This window comes from Syngnathus floridae, chromosome 21, assembly GCF_059516105.1.
Source record: "Syngnathus floridae isolate MCC-2025c chromosome 21, RoL_Sflo_1.0, whole genome shotgun sequence".
Classification (NCBI taxonomy): Eukaryota; Metazoa; Chordata; class Actinopteri; order Syngnathiformes; family Syngnathidae; genus Syngnathus; species Syngnathus floridae.
The window spans coordinates 54984-69622 of record NC_142433.1 but is presented as its reverse complement, the minus strand read 5'-3'; the positions used below and the strand labels follow the sequence as shown (position 1 = coordinate 69622).

Genomic DNA, 14639 nt, shown 5'->3' with positions numbered 1-14639 from the left:
TGTTTCGTTTAGCCTTGGTCACAGGCATGTATTGCATGCGCGAGTGAGCATAATTGCATCGTTGAGTTGAAGAACGCAGCTGATTGGTTGCTCTTCCTTCGTCCTGATTGGTCGTCTGGCTCCCAAATGGCGGAAGCGGGCGGGCGGTCAATGCTGCATTTAGCAAATAATCGTATTTATCTTGAAATATATTGTGTGGCCATTTGAGTCAGCCGTCGTTATCGTTTTATACTTTCGACCCTTGTTTTGCTATCCTAACGGTAATTCTATTTCATGTTTTGCTGTTGTCTCTATTATTATTTTTACTATTAGCATCTTTGTCGGAAACGTAGGCCTCGAATGGCTGGGTTTCCTAACAATAGCAGACACACGATTCTGCATGTTGAGGATGTTTGTATCCCTTCAAACTGAATGAAACGACAACATGGGATTTAATTACGTTTCGAGATCTTGCAAGTATTGAGTCCTACGTGTTTTGTAATACCACTCACTCACTACATTGAAGACTGGCAGCAGCAGCAGCAGCAGCAGGAGCATTCAATTTGAGGATCACAAAGGAAGATGTCCTACGGCGCACCAGGGAGCGATGGGACGGCTACCTGGATGGTAAATAAGTCGCCAGCCCGGAAAACCATTTCTTTCAAATACATCGTATACAATGTCTATGTTGTTCCAGTAAATCAGCTCGCAAACGCATCAGGGTCGAATCTCAGTTTACGGGTTAGACAACAGTAGGCCAGTTGTAACAACCGAAAATAGATCTATCCACAACGTATTACTAGCATCTAATAAAAGACAATAGGGAATGGATTTTTCTTTGAAATCACGTCAACATACGTGCTTTTCCTACTTAATTTATAGGTCCAATAGTGTGACGTAATTATGACTGCAGTGTTTTCCAACCTTTTGTTACCTATCGTGAGTCTCCCCCCCCCCCACACTCTTGAGTCATGAATTAGTCTACAAATGTAGAACACAACTGAGCATAAAATGAAATTAATTTCATCTCCTATGTCAGAACTTTAAGGCTTTGTCCTATCTTAAGATTCAATTAAACACGCACTTAAATATGTCTCTTTAAAAAAAAGTAATATTAATACAATATTTTATGATTTATTTATGATTTAGCACCGCACACGATTCATATCTAAACCAACATGAAATTCATATTAAGGCCACAAACTACCGACCCGTTTTCGACGAATCGCATTTTAAATGTGACACGATTTGCTCTAAAATGCAAACATCTGTATTGTAAATGAATTCAAGTGGATGAGCGCTTTGACCGTGACGCTGTTAAAGTTCCGAGCACTTGCACTTGTCTTTTTGGAGCCACATTTTGTATATCTTGGTATGAATTGTAATGCACCTCATAGTTTCCTAGCCCTTCCTTCCTTCCTTCCTTCCTTCCTTCCTTCCTTCCTTCCTTCCTTCCTTCCTTCCTTCCTTCCTTCCTTCCTTCCTTCCTAACCTTTTTCTCAATCTTTTCAGGAGGCAGCAAATGGCAAGATGGAGGGGCTCAAGAACGATAAGATTGGGTCCAAGCTGTCCGTCGAGAGAGTATACCAGAAGAAGACCCAGCTTGAACATATTCTTCTTCGACCCGACACATACATTGGCTCCGTGGAGCCCATCACACAGGTAAGTCCCATTAATGATGCGTGAACAAAACAGCCTTGTGTAGTATATTGGCTGTACATGCACTGGCCATCATTTTTTTACAAGTTATTTGCTCCACAAAAAACACCAAGCAGACCAAAGACTCACCGCCCAAATTTAATAACTCCAACTTTTCACGTAGTCATTTTGTCACTTGCTGTCGGGTAACAACCAATCACGGCTCACCCTCTCTCTCGCTCTCTCGCTCTCTCTCTCTCTCTCTCTCTCTCTCTCTCTCTCTCTCTCTCTCTCTCTCTCTCTCTCTCTCTCTCTCTCAGCTACTGTGGGTGTTTGATGAAGAGGTTGGACTAAACCAGAGGGAAATAACCTATGTACCTGGACTATATAAAATTTTTGACGAGATTCTTGGTAAGTCAACAATTTAGTTCCGATTCAATGACGTGATCATACTTTTTGTAATGAAATTAGTAAGAAATAAGGACAATTTGCATTTTGTAAGAAATAAGGACATTTGGAAGTGACCCCAAACGTTTGAACGGTGGTGTGAGTGCCACTGTTGGGCTCGTTTTACCGTCCCTTTAAACTGCAAATTGTTTTCAAAGAATTGATCTTTCAGAGACGTTATTTGTCACAGACTTGTGTCTTTTTGAGCACACAGCCTGATAAAATAGCATGCCGGTTTCTTCCTATCCAGTCAATGCAGCAGATAACAAACAGAGGGATAAAAACATGAATTCCATCAAAATCAACATTGACCCGTAAGTACAAAAAAGCTCATGAAGTGGGTTTTTTTTCTTCTTTTTTTAATTCACACCGTTTGAAAGTCATGAACATTTTTATTCCGTGCTATCTTGCACTCATGAATCTTCTAATCCACTTCCACCAGTGAATCCAACACTATCTCTGTATGGAACAATGGTAAAGGAATACCAGTGGTGGAGCACAAAGACGAGAAAATGTATGTCCCGGCTCTCATTTTTGGCCACCTGCTCACCTCCAGCAACTATGATGATGATGAAAAAAAGGTCACGGGTGAGTAGAGGCACAAGGCCAAAAACAAATCTATAAACGAGTCAAAGGTTGTTCAGGCCACATAATAATCATCATCTATGTACAATAACACTGTACCGTTCACAGCCAAAGTCATTTCCACATCATTCAATAGTAGTTTTCATTCAATTGTTCAGCCTCCTCCTCTCGTTGCATATCATCGTGTGTGTTTGCTCCCAGGTGGGAGGAACGGCTATGGTGCCAAACTTTGCAATATTTTCAGTACTAAATTCACTGTGGAAACTGCTTGCAAGGAGTACAGGCACAGTTTCAAACAGGTGGGGAAAATCGTGTCGTGTACATACACAAACGATGATACAGCAGCTTCTGCACATCAAGCAGAACCCCCCCAAAAACGCCAAAATTGCTTTCTGCATTGTTCCCATGTGTTAGACTTGGCAGAACAACATGAGCAAGACTTCAGAGCCCAAGATCAAGTTCTTCGATGGAGACGATTTCACTTGTGTGGCTTTCCAGCCTGACCTATCCAAGTTTAAAATGGACAAACTGGACAGGGATACCGTAGCTCTTCTTACACGCAGAGCATATGATGTTGCCGGCTCCTGCAAAGGTGTTAAAGTCACGCTGAATGGGAAAAAATTACCTGTAAGTCAAATTTACCTGCACATTTGCTTGCCAATATATACATACAAGGTGCTGAGAGGTGGCTCGGTTGTACAAGTTCGAAAAGGAAACCGTGGAGAATTTGTCCCAAGTTTCATCCAAAACCTCCAATGTTACTTTGTTCACTGTCCCTATTCTATCCACCACAGCAATACCGCTATTACACTTGGGATGTTGGAAAAAGATTCTGTATGCGATATAGGTGTTGACTGTAGCCACTGTATCTATAATCACCACATTTAACAAGAAATGATCTTTTTGTGGTCTGACAGAATGATTTCTTTTTTTCAAGCAGCAAAATGAGCAAATTGGATGTGCCTTTTTTTCCCCCTCCCCCATCTGTCAAGGTTAATGGCTTCCGCAGCTACGTGGATCTGTACGTAAAAGACAAACTGGATGAAACGGGCGTAGCCCTGAAGGTGGTGCATGAAAGCGTCAACGAGCGATGGGAAGTGTGCCTTGCGATGAGCGAGAAAGGATTCCAACAAATCAGCTTTGTCAACAGCATCGCCACCACCAAGGTGTGGAGAAAGGAGTCGCGTGCATTGATTCCGGGCCATTCTTTCACACACACACACACACACACACACTTCTTGGATGAATGTTCAACGCTTTTGCCACCGGTGTTTTTGTCCAGGGCGGTCGGCACGTTGACTACGTGGTGGATCAAATTGTGTCCAAGCTGATTGAAGTGGTGAAGAAAAAAAACAAGGCAGGAGTGTCTGTCAAACCTTTCCAGGTGATTTCGAAAAGAACCCTTTCAAAATGGCGTTCCGAACCCTCCTTGACATGGAATCTTTCTGCAGGTCAAGAACCACGTTTGGGTTTTTGTCAACGCTCTCATCGAGAACCCAAGCTTTGACTCCCAGACAAAAGAAAACATGACCCTCCAGACAAAAAGCTTTGGATCCAAATGCCTTCTGTCTGAAAAGTTTATCAAGGCTGTAAGTGGCGTTTGAAATTGCTTTCAGCATCTGCCGTGGTTGACTTGATCTGTTCTCTGTCATCCGCAGGCGACCAACTGTGGCATTGTTGAGAGTATCCTCAACTGGGTCAAGTTCAAAGCTCAGACCCAGCTGAATAAGAAGTGCTCATCTGTCAAGCACAGCAAAATCAAAGGCATCCCCAAGCTGGACGACGCCAACGATGCCGGTCGGTGCCTGCCTGCCTGCCTGCCAATTGCTTGAGCAATGCTTGTCTGGATTCCTAATGGTGTGTCGGACATGTGTGTGCCAATGCTTGTCTTTTTCCTCGCCGTCCGTCTTCAAGGTGGTAAACACTCCTCAGAATGTACTCTCATCCTCACTGAGGGGGATTCGGCAAAATCTCTCGCCGTGTCCGGACTGGGAGTCATCGGGCGCGATCGCTACGGTGTATTTCCGCTGAGAGGGAAGATCCTCAATGTACGCGAAGCGACCCACAAACAGGTATGTATGCGACAACCTATTTGACTATACATAGTTTGGCGTTCTCAAGTTCACTCATTAGTAGTGGCGGGGGGGGGATATATATCTATACATCTATAGCTAGATAGATAGATGATGGCTGATCTTTAGGGCCTAGCATGAATTGATTCATTTGCTATTCACAACAGATCATGGAAAATGCTGAAATCAATAACATCATCAAAATTGTTGGACTCCAATACAAGAAGAGCTATGAAGACCCAGAGTCCCTGAGGAGTCTGCGTTATGGCAAGATCATGATCATGACTGACCAGGTGGCGCTGCACTCTCTTCGCTTGCTTGCTTGCTTGCTTGCTTGCAGTGTGTGTGTGTGTGTGTGTACTCCAGTTCAAGTTCCCCACTTTCATGTCTCTCTTAGGATCAAGATGGGTCCCATATCAAAGGTCTGCTCATCAACTTCTTTCATCACAATTGGCCGTCCCTGTTGAAACACACCTTCCTGGAGGAATTCATCACACCCATTGTCAAAGTAAGGCAGGATTGGGCATTGTCTGTATGCTCAAACGCTACGACTGGCAGCGAGCGAAACGGCAAAAGCAAAGCCCAGGTTCTCCGCTGACTATCGCTGATTGTATTTTGCGCAGGTTTCCAAGAATAAGCAGGAGCTGGCCTTTTACAGCATTCCCGAGTTTAACGAGTGGAAGAAACAGACAGAAAACTATAAAAGCTGGCATGTCAAGTACTACAAAGGTTTGCTCTTTCCACAACATTTCCTGCGTTGCAATGGACGGAGGGGGCAAAGTGGTTCTTCTTGTTGAGTCATTGTACTATGTTGTAGGTTTGGGGACAAGTACAAGCAAAGAGGCCAAAGAATATTTTGCCGAAATGGAGAGGCATCGCATCACCTTCCGATACAATGGTGCCGAGGATGACGCTGCCATCACCTTGGTGAGTGAGTTCAAGCTAACTTGAGTGGTGCTTCGACACTCCATTGAAAGTCTTCTCCAGACAGATGAAATGTCTTGCTTGTTTTGTTTCTTCAGGCCTTCAGTAAGAAGAAAACGGATGACAGGAAGGAGTGGCTCACCAACTTCATGGAGGACAGACGGCAAAGAAGAATTCACGGTCTCCCTGAGGTTAGTTAATTCTATCAAATTGAAAGTTTTACAAAATGGATTTGTAACCAATGAATTGAATCCATCCCATTGACACACATTTTGGAGGCGAGAAGGTTTCGACCGTTTTGGGGCATTTTGATGTGGCTGCATGTGCAATTTGAATGTTTTTTTTTTCCAAATGGGAAGCCGTTTGGAGCAGTTCTTTTCAAAGCACGCACGCACGCACGCACGCACGCACAAAGCGATACTACGACTTTTGTCTACGTGACATTTCAGCAATACCTGTATGGAACGCAAGCCAGACATCTGTCCTACAATGACTTTATCAACAAGGAGCTGATTCTGTTCTCCAACTCTGATAATGAGAGATCCATTCCTTCCTCGGTCGATGGTTTGTACAACCCGTTTCCTATTCTGGTATTGGTGCCGACAAAAGTTGATTGACGGCAGTTCTAGCACGCGCAGTATAGTCGTCAACGTTACAAAGTTCCACTGCAAGTATTTCAGTCACAGACTTGAAGGTTTATACTTGCAGCCGTCCGTCCTTATCTTTGCAGGCCGTGCAGATCTTGTGAAAACACCTCACAAATATACAATCTGATGGGATTAAAAAAAGAAAAAAAACCCCACAATTGTTCAGGAAGTGAATCTCTGTAGGCCGCCGTAGCTCTGCGTTCTAACGGTTTTATCACTTTGATGTGTTGACTCCTGTTTTGTCTGTTGTAAGTCCGCTGACTATCTCCCGTTTTTGTCATTTAGGCTTAAAGCCTGGCCAAAGAAAAGTGCTTTTCACTTGCTTGAAAAGGAATGACAAGAGGGAGGTGAAAGTTGCACAGCTGGCTGGTTCAGTTGCAGAGATGTCAGCGTATCATCATGGAGAGGTACCATGAACTGTCAACTGTAGCTCATGCTCGCAATGGGCAAGCAGAGTTAAAGACTGAAAGAAAAAGTGTCAAACCTTGTCTGTATTTTTGCCAAGCAGGCAGAAATTGCCCATCAGAGCAAATAAGAACTAAATGTGATTTGGGTCACATTGTCACTTGGTTTGCCATTTGTCTTCTCAGCAAGCACTCATGATGACCATTGTCAACTTGGCGCAAAACTTTGTGGGCAGTAACAACGTGAACATCCTGCAGCCACTCGGTCAATTTGGCACTCGCATCAATGGAGGCAAAGACGCCGCCAGCCCTCGTTATATCTTCACCATGCTCAGGTAAAGCCGTTTGTTCCGTTGATGAGATCGATGCTCGTCGGCAACGTTCGACTGGTATTGCGCTCCAATTAAGGCTCAGCTTGTGACATTTTTACGACACACGAGCACAATGTATGTGCAAAGTTGAATGAGCTTCCATGCACTTTTGCTCACGTGGTGTCTCGTCAATATTGTTTCTTTTTGTATGATTTATTCCTTGTCTGTTTTGGAAGTTTCAATCATCAGATGTGCAGTGTGAAAGCTAACATTAGTCTATTTTGTGAGGAAGGGCGAACTCAGCAGAAAATCTGACTAAAGCTTCTTCTTGCAACTGCTCGAGGCTTTACTCCTACTTTTAGTTGCTTGGTAACAGACATGGATTTATTCAATCCCTCATGGACGCACCATATTTAAAAGGATCTAAGGATGACATTTTTGGACAAAATGTTTGTCGCGCTGCTGCTGCTGCTGCTGCTGCTGCTACATTTGAAGCCGACTCCTCATCTTTTGTTGGCGTATGACGACTAAACGTTGAACAAATCCTTTCCTACAGTCCTCTTGCCAAGCTGTTATTTCCAGCAGTGGACTCCAATCTGCTGAAGTTCCTTTATGATGACAACCAGAAGGTGGAGCCAGAGTGGTACATTCCCATCATTCCCATGGTGCTGGTCAACGGCGCCGAGGGCATCGGAACAGGTTGGGCATGTAAGATTCCCAACTACGACCCCCGAGAGATTGTCAACAACATCGGTCGGATGCTGAACCACCAAGACCCGCTCGCAATGGTAAAGTGGCAAGAGAAAATGTTTGGACTTGTGATTTCAGTTGCGGCCGGCCCTCCCTCCCTCCCTCCCTCCACACTTTGCGCTTCACCCGTTGCCGCTTGGCTATTTCACGGCCTTCAAATACGCGGCGACAGCTCAAGAGCCAGTTATTTGTGTTTTCATTAATATGTTGATTTTTTTTTTCGCTAAAAATGCGTTTCCTAAAAGCTTCCCAGATATAAAAACTTCAAAGGGGTGATCGACGAACTGGGTCCCAACCAGTACCTGGTTAGCGGAGAGGTGTCGGTCCTCGACAAGAACACCATCGAGATCACAGAACTTCCTGTGCGAACGTGGACGCAGGTAGGCTTGAGCCGCGTATAAAAAGCTGCCCTTTGACAATGAAGAACCAAGCGAGTTAACGTTTTGTCATACAACAGGCTTACAAGGAATCTGTGCTGGAGCCCATGTTGCAGGGCACGGAAAAAACGCCGTCGCTCATCAGCGATTACAAAGAGTACCATACGGATTCCACCGTGAAGTTTGTGGTTCGTATGGCTGAGGAAAAACTAGCCCAGGCGGAGGCGGCCGGCCTCCACAAAGTTTTCAAGCTTCAGTCCAGCCTCACCTGCAACTCGATGGTAGTGAGAAGCGAAGCGTTGGATCCGTTTGGAACGGTGGACGCTGAGTGGTTTTTTTTTTTGTTTTTCTTTTTGCCCCCAACCCCGGCAGGTTCTCTTTGACCACATGGGTTGTCTGAAGCGATACGATTCGGTCCAAGACATTCTCAAGGAGTTCTTTGAGCTGCGCCTCCACTACTACAAGCTTCGAAAGGACTGGTTGATGGGTAGCCTGGGAGCCGAAGCGGCTAAACTATCCAATCAAGCTCGTTTTGTTCTGGAGAAGATCGAGGGGAAAATTTCAATTGGTGAGAGGGATGAAAAGATGAAAATGTTCAATCCGCTTCATCTTGGCCTTTTTGTGTCCCGACAGAGAACAAATCCAAGCGCGAGCTGATCCGCATGCTGGTCCAGAAAGGCTACGAGTCTGATCCTGTAGCTGCCTGGAGCAAGGCTCAAGAAAAGGTACACTTGACTTATGTTGGGAGCTTGGTTACCTGGGCAAATGGACTCTATATTCGACCTCTGAAAATCAAATGGATATATCGGAGTGAGGCTACCCAACATCCTACTACATGGTTTAATTGCAGACACACCCACACGCTCTCTCTTCATTCCAAAGAGAGCGACCGGAAAAGGGAAAATGCGCTTTAGCGCAGTCCTCCTTATCGCTAGCAGCGTCTGTAGGAGCCCGACCGACCGTGTATGATGACCATTTGAAGAAAACAAACAAAAGTGGATCGGTCGTGTCAAATCAAGCTTACTGTAAACTAGGCTCTTGCCACCTCAGCTAAAAAAAAAAAAGATTACCCGGGATTTGTGTTGTGATCTCTCACAGGCGCAGGAAGATGATGACGATCAGAACGGAAATGAGAGTGACGGCTCATTGCACTCGGGTACGTCGTCGGGCCCAAATTTCAATTACATCCTCAACATGTCTCTATGGTGCTTGACCAAAGAGAAGGTGGAGGAACTCTTGAAACAAAGAGACCAGAAGGTAAGGTTCAGCACGTTTCTGTTTCTTGTCTGCTCTTTAAAAATTGGAGCCGCCTTTTAACCTCAAGTGGGACTTGCGTGCTTCATTTGTTTGTCACCTATTATTCCTGGCTTTTGTGCAGACAGGAGAGCTCGAGAATCTCAAGGAGAAATCTCCAGAGCATCTATGGAAGGAGGACTTGGCCGTTTTCCTAAAAGAATTAGATGTAAGTGTTTGGGGGTTTTGCACCTCATTATTTACCTGTTGAGGCTGAAAAAAGGGGCCTCCTTTTGGGGTGTCAGCTTGTGGGAGGGAGGGAGCAGTATTTTAAGCAGGGAAGCTCCCAGCAACTTGCTTTTCCAGGGGATCCGGGGACCTTTCCAACTTAGAGGCTCTCTTTTCCTAGAACGTATGTAAAAAGGCTTCAAACCCCGTCCAGGTTCAAGCTTCTTTTGGCATTGCACCTGACAATGTTTGGGCTGAAAGTATGTAAAATAAGGCGTGACAAACAACCAGAGAGGTCAGCGTTGAAACAAACAAACACGATGTTGGCAAATAGGTCTTACTGTCTTTTGTGTGTTTGTCAGAATCTCGAGGCACTTGAGCGAGAAGAGCAAAATTTAGGCAAAGCCGTCAAACTCGTCAAAGGTAAAGTTGGTAAACCCAAAGCCAAGAAGCTGAATCTGGAGGAGACCATGCCGTCGTCATTTGGCCGCAGGGTGGAGCCTCCGTCTCAGCCGCTGAAATCTGAAGCAAACAAGAAATTGAGCAGAAAGAGGAAGGTAACGTCACGACCCATTAGGAAGCGCCGTTGACATTGCTCATGTTTGTGAGGCCGTTGCCTTTCATGTGCAAGAAACATGCAGTATGTTGAGGAAAAAGAGCTCGGCATATGGGCTGGCTGGGCATATGCAGGAAAGTCGCATTGCGTAACATAGGTGGGTCAAAGTTGGAGTCGGAAGCAAAGGCCATGTTTCCTTTTCAGCTTGACTCTGAGCCACTTGTGAAGTCGGAGGGTGACGATGAGCTTTTGGGCCAAGATGCCACGACGGGCGAAAGTCCTCTTGTCAAACCAAAGACTCCACGTATGAAGAAGGACAAGAAAGAACCAGGTCAGAGAGTTTGGATTTGATTCCATATAAATGAATTGGATGGCAAAACACAAACACGTTTTTTTTTCTTTGTTTACACCTGCAGGAGTTCCCAGAGTGAGAAAAACCCCAGGGCCAAAAGGAAGCCCTGTAAAGAAGGTGAAAAAAAGAAATCCCTGGTCTGAAGATGAATCCAATTCAGACAGCGATCAGGAGAATAGTCAGCCCGTCATCATCCCAAGAGAGACAAAGTCTCAGAGGACATCAGGTACGCGTCACCATTTCAATGGGAGTCTTTACTGCCACCTAAAATGCACATGTCATCAATTAGCATCCATTCTTATTTATTGACATTTGTTTTCGTTCTTCATGTCGAAGAATCGGTCTGATACAAAACGCAGTCAAACACATATGTATGTATGTATGTATGCATGTATGTATGCATGTATGCATGTATGTATGTATGTATGTATGTATGTATGTATGTATGTATGTATGTATGTACGTGTATGTATAGTACTTGGAAAAGAGCACCACTAATCAATACTCTGCTTATTTTGTCAGCATCCAAGCCAAAATACACATTTGACTTCTCAGAGGAAGAAGATGAGGCTGAGAATGAAGAAGACGACGACGATGACGACATTGTGGCCACTTCTATGCCCAATGCATCGGAAAGCCGGGACTGTGACAGTGGCCGCGACGATGACGACGACGACGACGACGATTACGACAAAGATCAGAAGACCGTGTAAGACTAGGCATTGGAAGTATTGACTGCTGCCCTATTTTCCCTTTTTCCTTATTACAATAGTTTTGACTATGTACCTTTTAATAATCCCTCTTGTCTAGGTCCAGGCCAGTGGCTAAAAACAAAGAGACAGGCACTATATTCTCTTCTAAGTCTGTCTTCTCAGACGAGGGCAACGACAGCGGTGAGTGCAAACTTTGTTGTCCGTATCATGGGGGTCAACATAGCGACTGTTCCTCCATCTCTTGAAGTGCTTTCTATGCTTTTAGAGGGGTCCAAAGCTGCTGCTGCTGCTACTGCTGATGCGGCTGCTGCTGCTGCTGCTGCTGCTGCTGCTGCTGCTGCTGACGATGCTGACGATGCTGACGATGCTGACGAGGCTGACGTCGACAACAACAGTTTTTCCACCATTTCAAGCAGTTCTGCGTTTGACAGACAATCACTAGCAAAAAAAGGTAAAGTGTGTGTGCGAAAATATTGCATCTGAGCTTAACTATCAAGTGGCCTGCGTAATCCAGTCCCTTAAAGTCCATTCCATCAAATTTGAGTTGCTTGCATTGACTGTCATTTGATGTTTCCTCCTGCACCTTATTTTGAGTTTTGGCCTTCTGCCAGCCAATTCCAATCCTAGCAAGTTTGACCAGGCTTTTCTCTTCGTCAAGGGTCCAAGACATCATCTGGCGCAGTTCCTAAAGCGAGGAAGACACCCACACAAAAAACAAAGAAAGCTGATAAATCACTCGGGGATTCTGACTCTGACACCGGGTCCAAGAAAGTATCTCCTAAAGGTACAGGTAAAGTCGTCCTCCTCAGCTCATTTCAGTTCCGACAAGACCGCTGTCTACGTAGTATATGCTGTAATGAAGGAAATATTTGGGATGAGAAGTACTTTGGGGACAGAGAGATAAAAGAAAGGCTGTAAACTATTTCATTTAAAGTCCTCACAAATACATTGGAAACCCGAGATCACAATTATGGCAGCATTTTTGCTGAATGGATTTGTTCAATTCTACGCAGGTAAAGGTCGAGTAACAAAGAGAATGCCATCTGACTCTGGGGATGACGAGTATAGTCCAGTGAAGAAAAAAGTGGTATGTATCGTCGATGATGACATTCGAGCTCTCTACCAGTTCCTCAATGGGTATGGGAAATGGGTATCGTTTTCAGGTTGCCTGTTTTCTTTCACAGTAATAGTGTTCTAATTTCATGATTTACGTATTCATTTGTTTGTTTTTTTGATGAATTACTCGTGCAGATTTTCAGTTGTGAGCGGAACCTCAACTATTGCAGTTTTACCTCGCTATTTCGCCGTGTTTTCTCGCAGCGTCTGCCGTGACGGGAACGCCGTAGCGATCCGTCGTGGTAACGAGGGAGCCGAGTCGAAAGGCCAAGCGCTCCATTCACTGCATTTATCCAGCCGCTTTTAGACGCACAGGACAGGATTTGATAGATCAGGATGGTTATCAGGCTTCTGCATGCTTGCCGATGAGCTGCGCTATTTGTCCAATTGTGGTTTTCGCAGCAACAACAACAAAAAGAAGAATGCCTGTTTCTAATGCCGATGTCTTTTCTGTGATTGGAAACAAAGTGTCACGATCCTCCGTCCAACGACAAGAACGACAGCAACGGTCAGGGTGCCGCCAACGCTCCGTGCCGGGCCGGCCGCGCAAAGAAGGAGGTCAAGTACTTTGCCGAATCCGACAATGATCATGACATGTTTGACTAAATCCTCTTTTGACAAAGTTGGCTCGCTCCCCTCCTATGGAATTCTTTTACTCCCCACGGAATTTGTACATCTCCTCTTAAAATGTTATTTTGTTAACGGTATTGTTTTATTTTTTTAATGTGTAGTTTGAAAATGTTGACGGATTTCTTTTTTATGTTGATTGAAACATTCTGTATTTGTCTGAGGCAGGTTTTAGACGTTTAGAAAAGCTTTTAATTGTGAAAGGATAATGTCACTTTTTAAAGAAGTAAGAGTAAACCATGAAATATGTGTCACCTTTGCTAGTTTTGGATGATTCAAGACAACAATGACACTGTATATGGAGCACTATTTAGTCACTCAAAACAAGTGTTTCACTTAAGCGTGTGTCAAATATACGACTTCTGCCGTGTGAAGAAGTAGCTGAAAATTCTTTTGTCTGTAACCAAAAGATGAACATAATTAACATCGAAACGCCAACAAATCATATTGGCGAATAAAACATGTTTCAACCAGTTGGAATTCACGTGACCTTAAATGGGAGAACTAATCTTGTAAACCTTGAAGTGAGACCAAGTGTGAAGTCAATTTGACGGCTAAAACGACGTACTTTATTTCTTTTTTTCCCGAACATGACCCCGCCCATCGCAAAGCGCTTAACAACAAAAACGCTTATGTGAAGTAATCTCCGGTAATCTTTCGAGTTGATGTCATTTCCAGGACACGGCGTCGCCAGTCGGCCATTGTTCGTCCCGTTCACCGCCATTGTCAATGCCTCGGCCATGCGTTACTCTCGTGTCGGTCAAGATGAGAATAGGGCGTGTAAATTGTTGACCCTTTTGCTCCTCGCGCTTTGGCCAAGCCAACCAATTTCACACGAGTGTAACAACTCGAAGGGGCTCCTTCCAATGCTCACAGCCACATACATCCCTGCCCCTCTGGCATCGGTGGCAGAGATTTTCCACCGTCTGCTTTGGCTCAACATCCTCCAAAGCAGATAGGAATTCATGCAAAGCTCTGAGGAATTCAATTCATTGTCAAATTACAACGGGGGAAATGTTCCTTCTTCAAAGGAAAAAAAAGAAAAAAGCCTGGGCAGACAACGCCTGACACGGGAGGCAGGAGCGGTCAACTTCAAGCGTATACGCTTGTCTACTTAAAGCAGGCAAAACCTTGTCCTCTATCTCCTGAAACCTTTAAGCGCCGAGGCAACTCGTGTGTATGCAAGGCCACATCATCACGCCTGAGCAGAGAACACCCGGAGGGAGGGAGGGAGGGAGGGAGGGAGTGAGGGAGGGAGGGAGGGAGCCAGTTTTTTGTATTTATTTCTAGTCAAACGACCTAGAATTTTCCCACGATTTTCTTGTCCTTGTGAGGTTGGCCTTCACCTTTCTCCCGTGTGCCTGCCGCACTGCCACTTCAAAAGTAAGTCCACTTTGCAATCATCTCAGTGCTATATAGTTGCCACATCCTTTGTGTTAGAGTACACAGAGCTTAGCGTTCGCGAATCAGCAACACGCCTGTGTATTCTATCACACACACACACACACACACACAAGGCACAGTCACACTCCCATAAACATTTTCCTTCCCGAGCTTCTCTTTTTAATGTCTGCATTTTTCTGGAGTAGTAGTAGTATACAATCTTTTGTGATTTGTTTTGTTTATGCTGAGTAGAAAGACAGAATAAATTTTTGTTATACAGAACTTGGTGCGTTTTGT

At 44.6% G+C, this 14639-nt stretch overlaps 1 protein-coding gene across 6 annotated transcripts; it reads left to right on the top strand.

Annotated features, from left to right (window-relative positions):
- The first annotated feature begins 95 nt into the window (after window positions 1-95).
- On the top strand, window positions 96-13432 carry top2b (DNA topoisomerase II beta). 6 transcript variants are annotated; one of them, XM_088364668.1, is made up of 37 exons: window positions 96-260; window positions 506-606; window positions 1492-1641; window positions 1938-2028; window positions 2315-2378; window positions 2507-2652; window positions 2851-2948; window positions 3064-3276; window positions 3642-3815; window positions 3932-4033; window positions 4101-4238; window positions 4308-4446; window positions 4564-4721; window positions 4889-5014; window positions 5119-5229; window positions 5345-5450; window positions 5539-5648; window positions 5744-5836; window positions 6095-6209; window positions 6578-6699; window positions 6883-7031; window positions 7564-7795; window positions 8003-8137; window positions 8215-8415; window positions 8507-8702; window positions 8768-8859; window positions 9233-9391; window positions 9513-9596; window positions 9958-10152; window positions 10356-10482; window positions 10568-10729; window positions 11026-11212; window positions 11314-11396; window positions 11482-11667; window positions 11875-12006; window positions 12230-12303; window positions 12801-13432. In XM_088364668.1, exons 2-37 carry the CDS (start codon window positions 562-564, stop codon window positions 12936-12938), a joined length of 4833 nt encoding a protein of 1610 aa, XP_088220794.1. In that variant the 5' UTR covers window positions 96-260; window positions 506-561; the 3' UTR covers window positions 12939-13432. The 6 variants fall into 6 exon arrangements, with proteins under 6 accessions (XP_088220794.1, XP_088220796.1, XP_088220793.1 ...); XM_088364670.1 differs by having other exon boundaries at window positions 107-606; window positions 11482-11507; window positions 11541-11667; XM_088364667.1 differs by having other exon boundaries at window positions 107-606.
- Window positions 13433-14639: the final 1207 nt, after the last annotated feature.

What these genes read in the sequence shown, in the direction of transcription:
- top2b (XM_088364668.1), top strand. Translation starts at nt 562, where the DNA reads ATGTCCTACGGCGCACCAGGGAGCGATGGGACGGCTACCTGGATG. An exon ending in AATTTTTGACGAGATTCTTG is followed by an intron (nt 2,029 to 2,314) that starts GTAAGTCAACAA and finishes CTTCCTATCCAG; the next exon opens with TCAATGCAGCAGATAACAAA. An exon ending in CTGTGCGAACGTGGACGCAG is followed by an intron (nt 8,138 to 8,214) that starts GTAGGCTTGAGC and finishes GTCATACAACAG; the next exon opens with GCTTACAAGGAATCTGTGCT.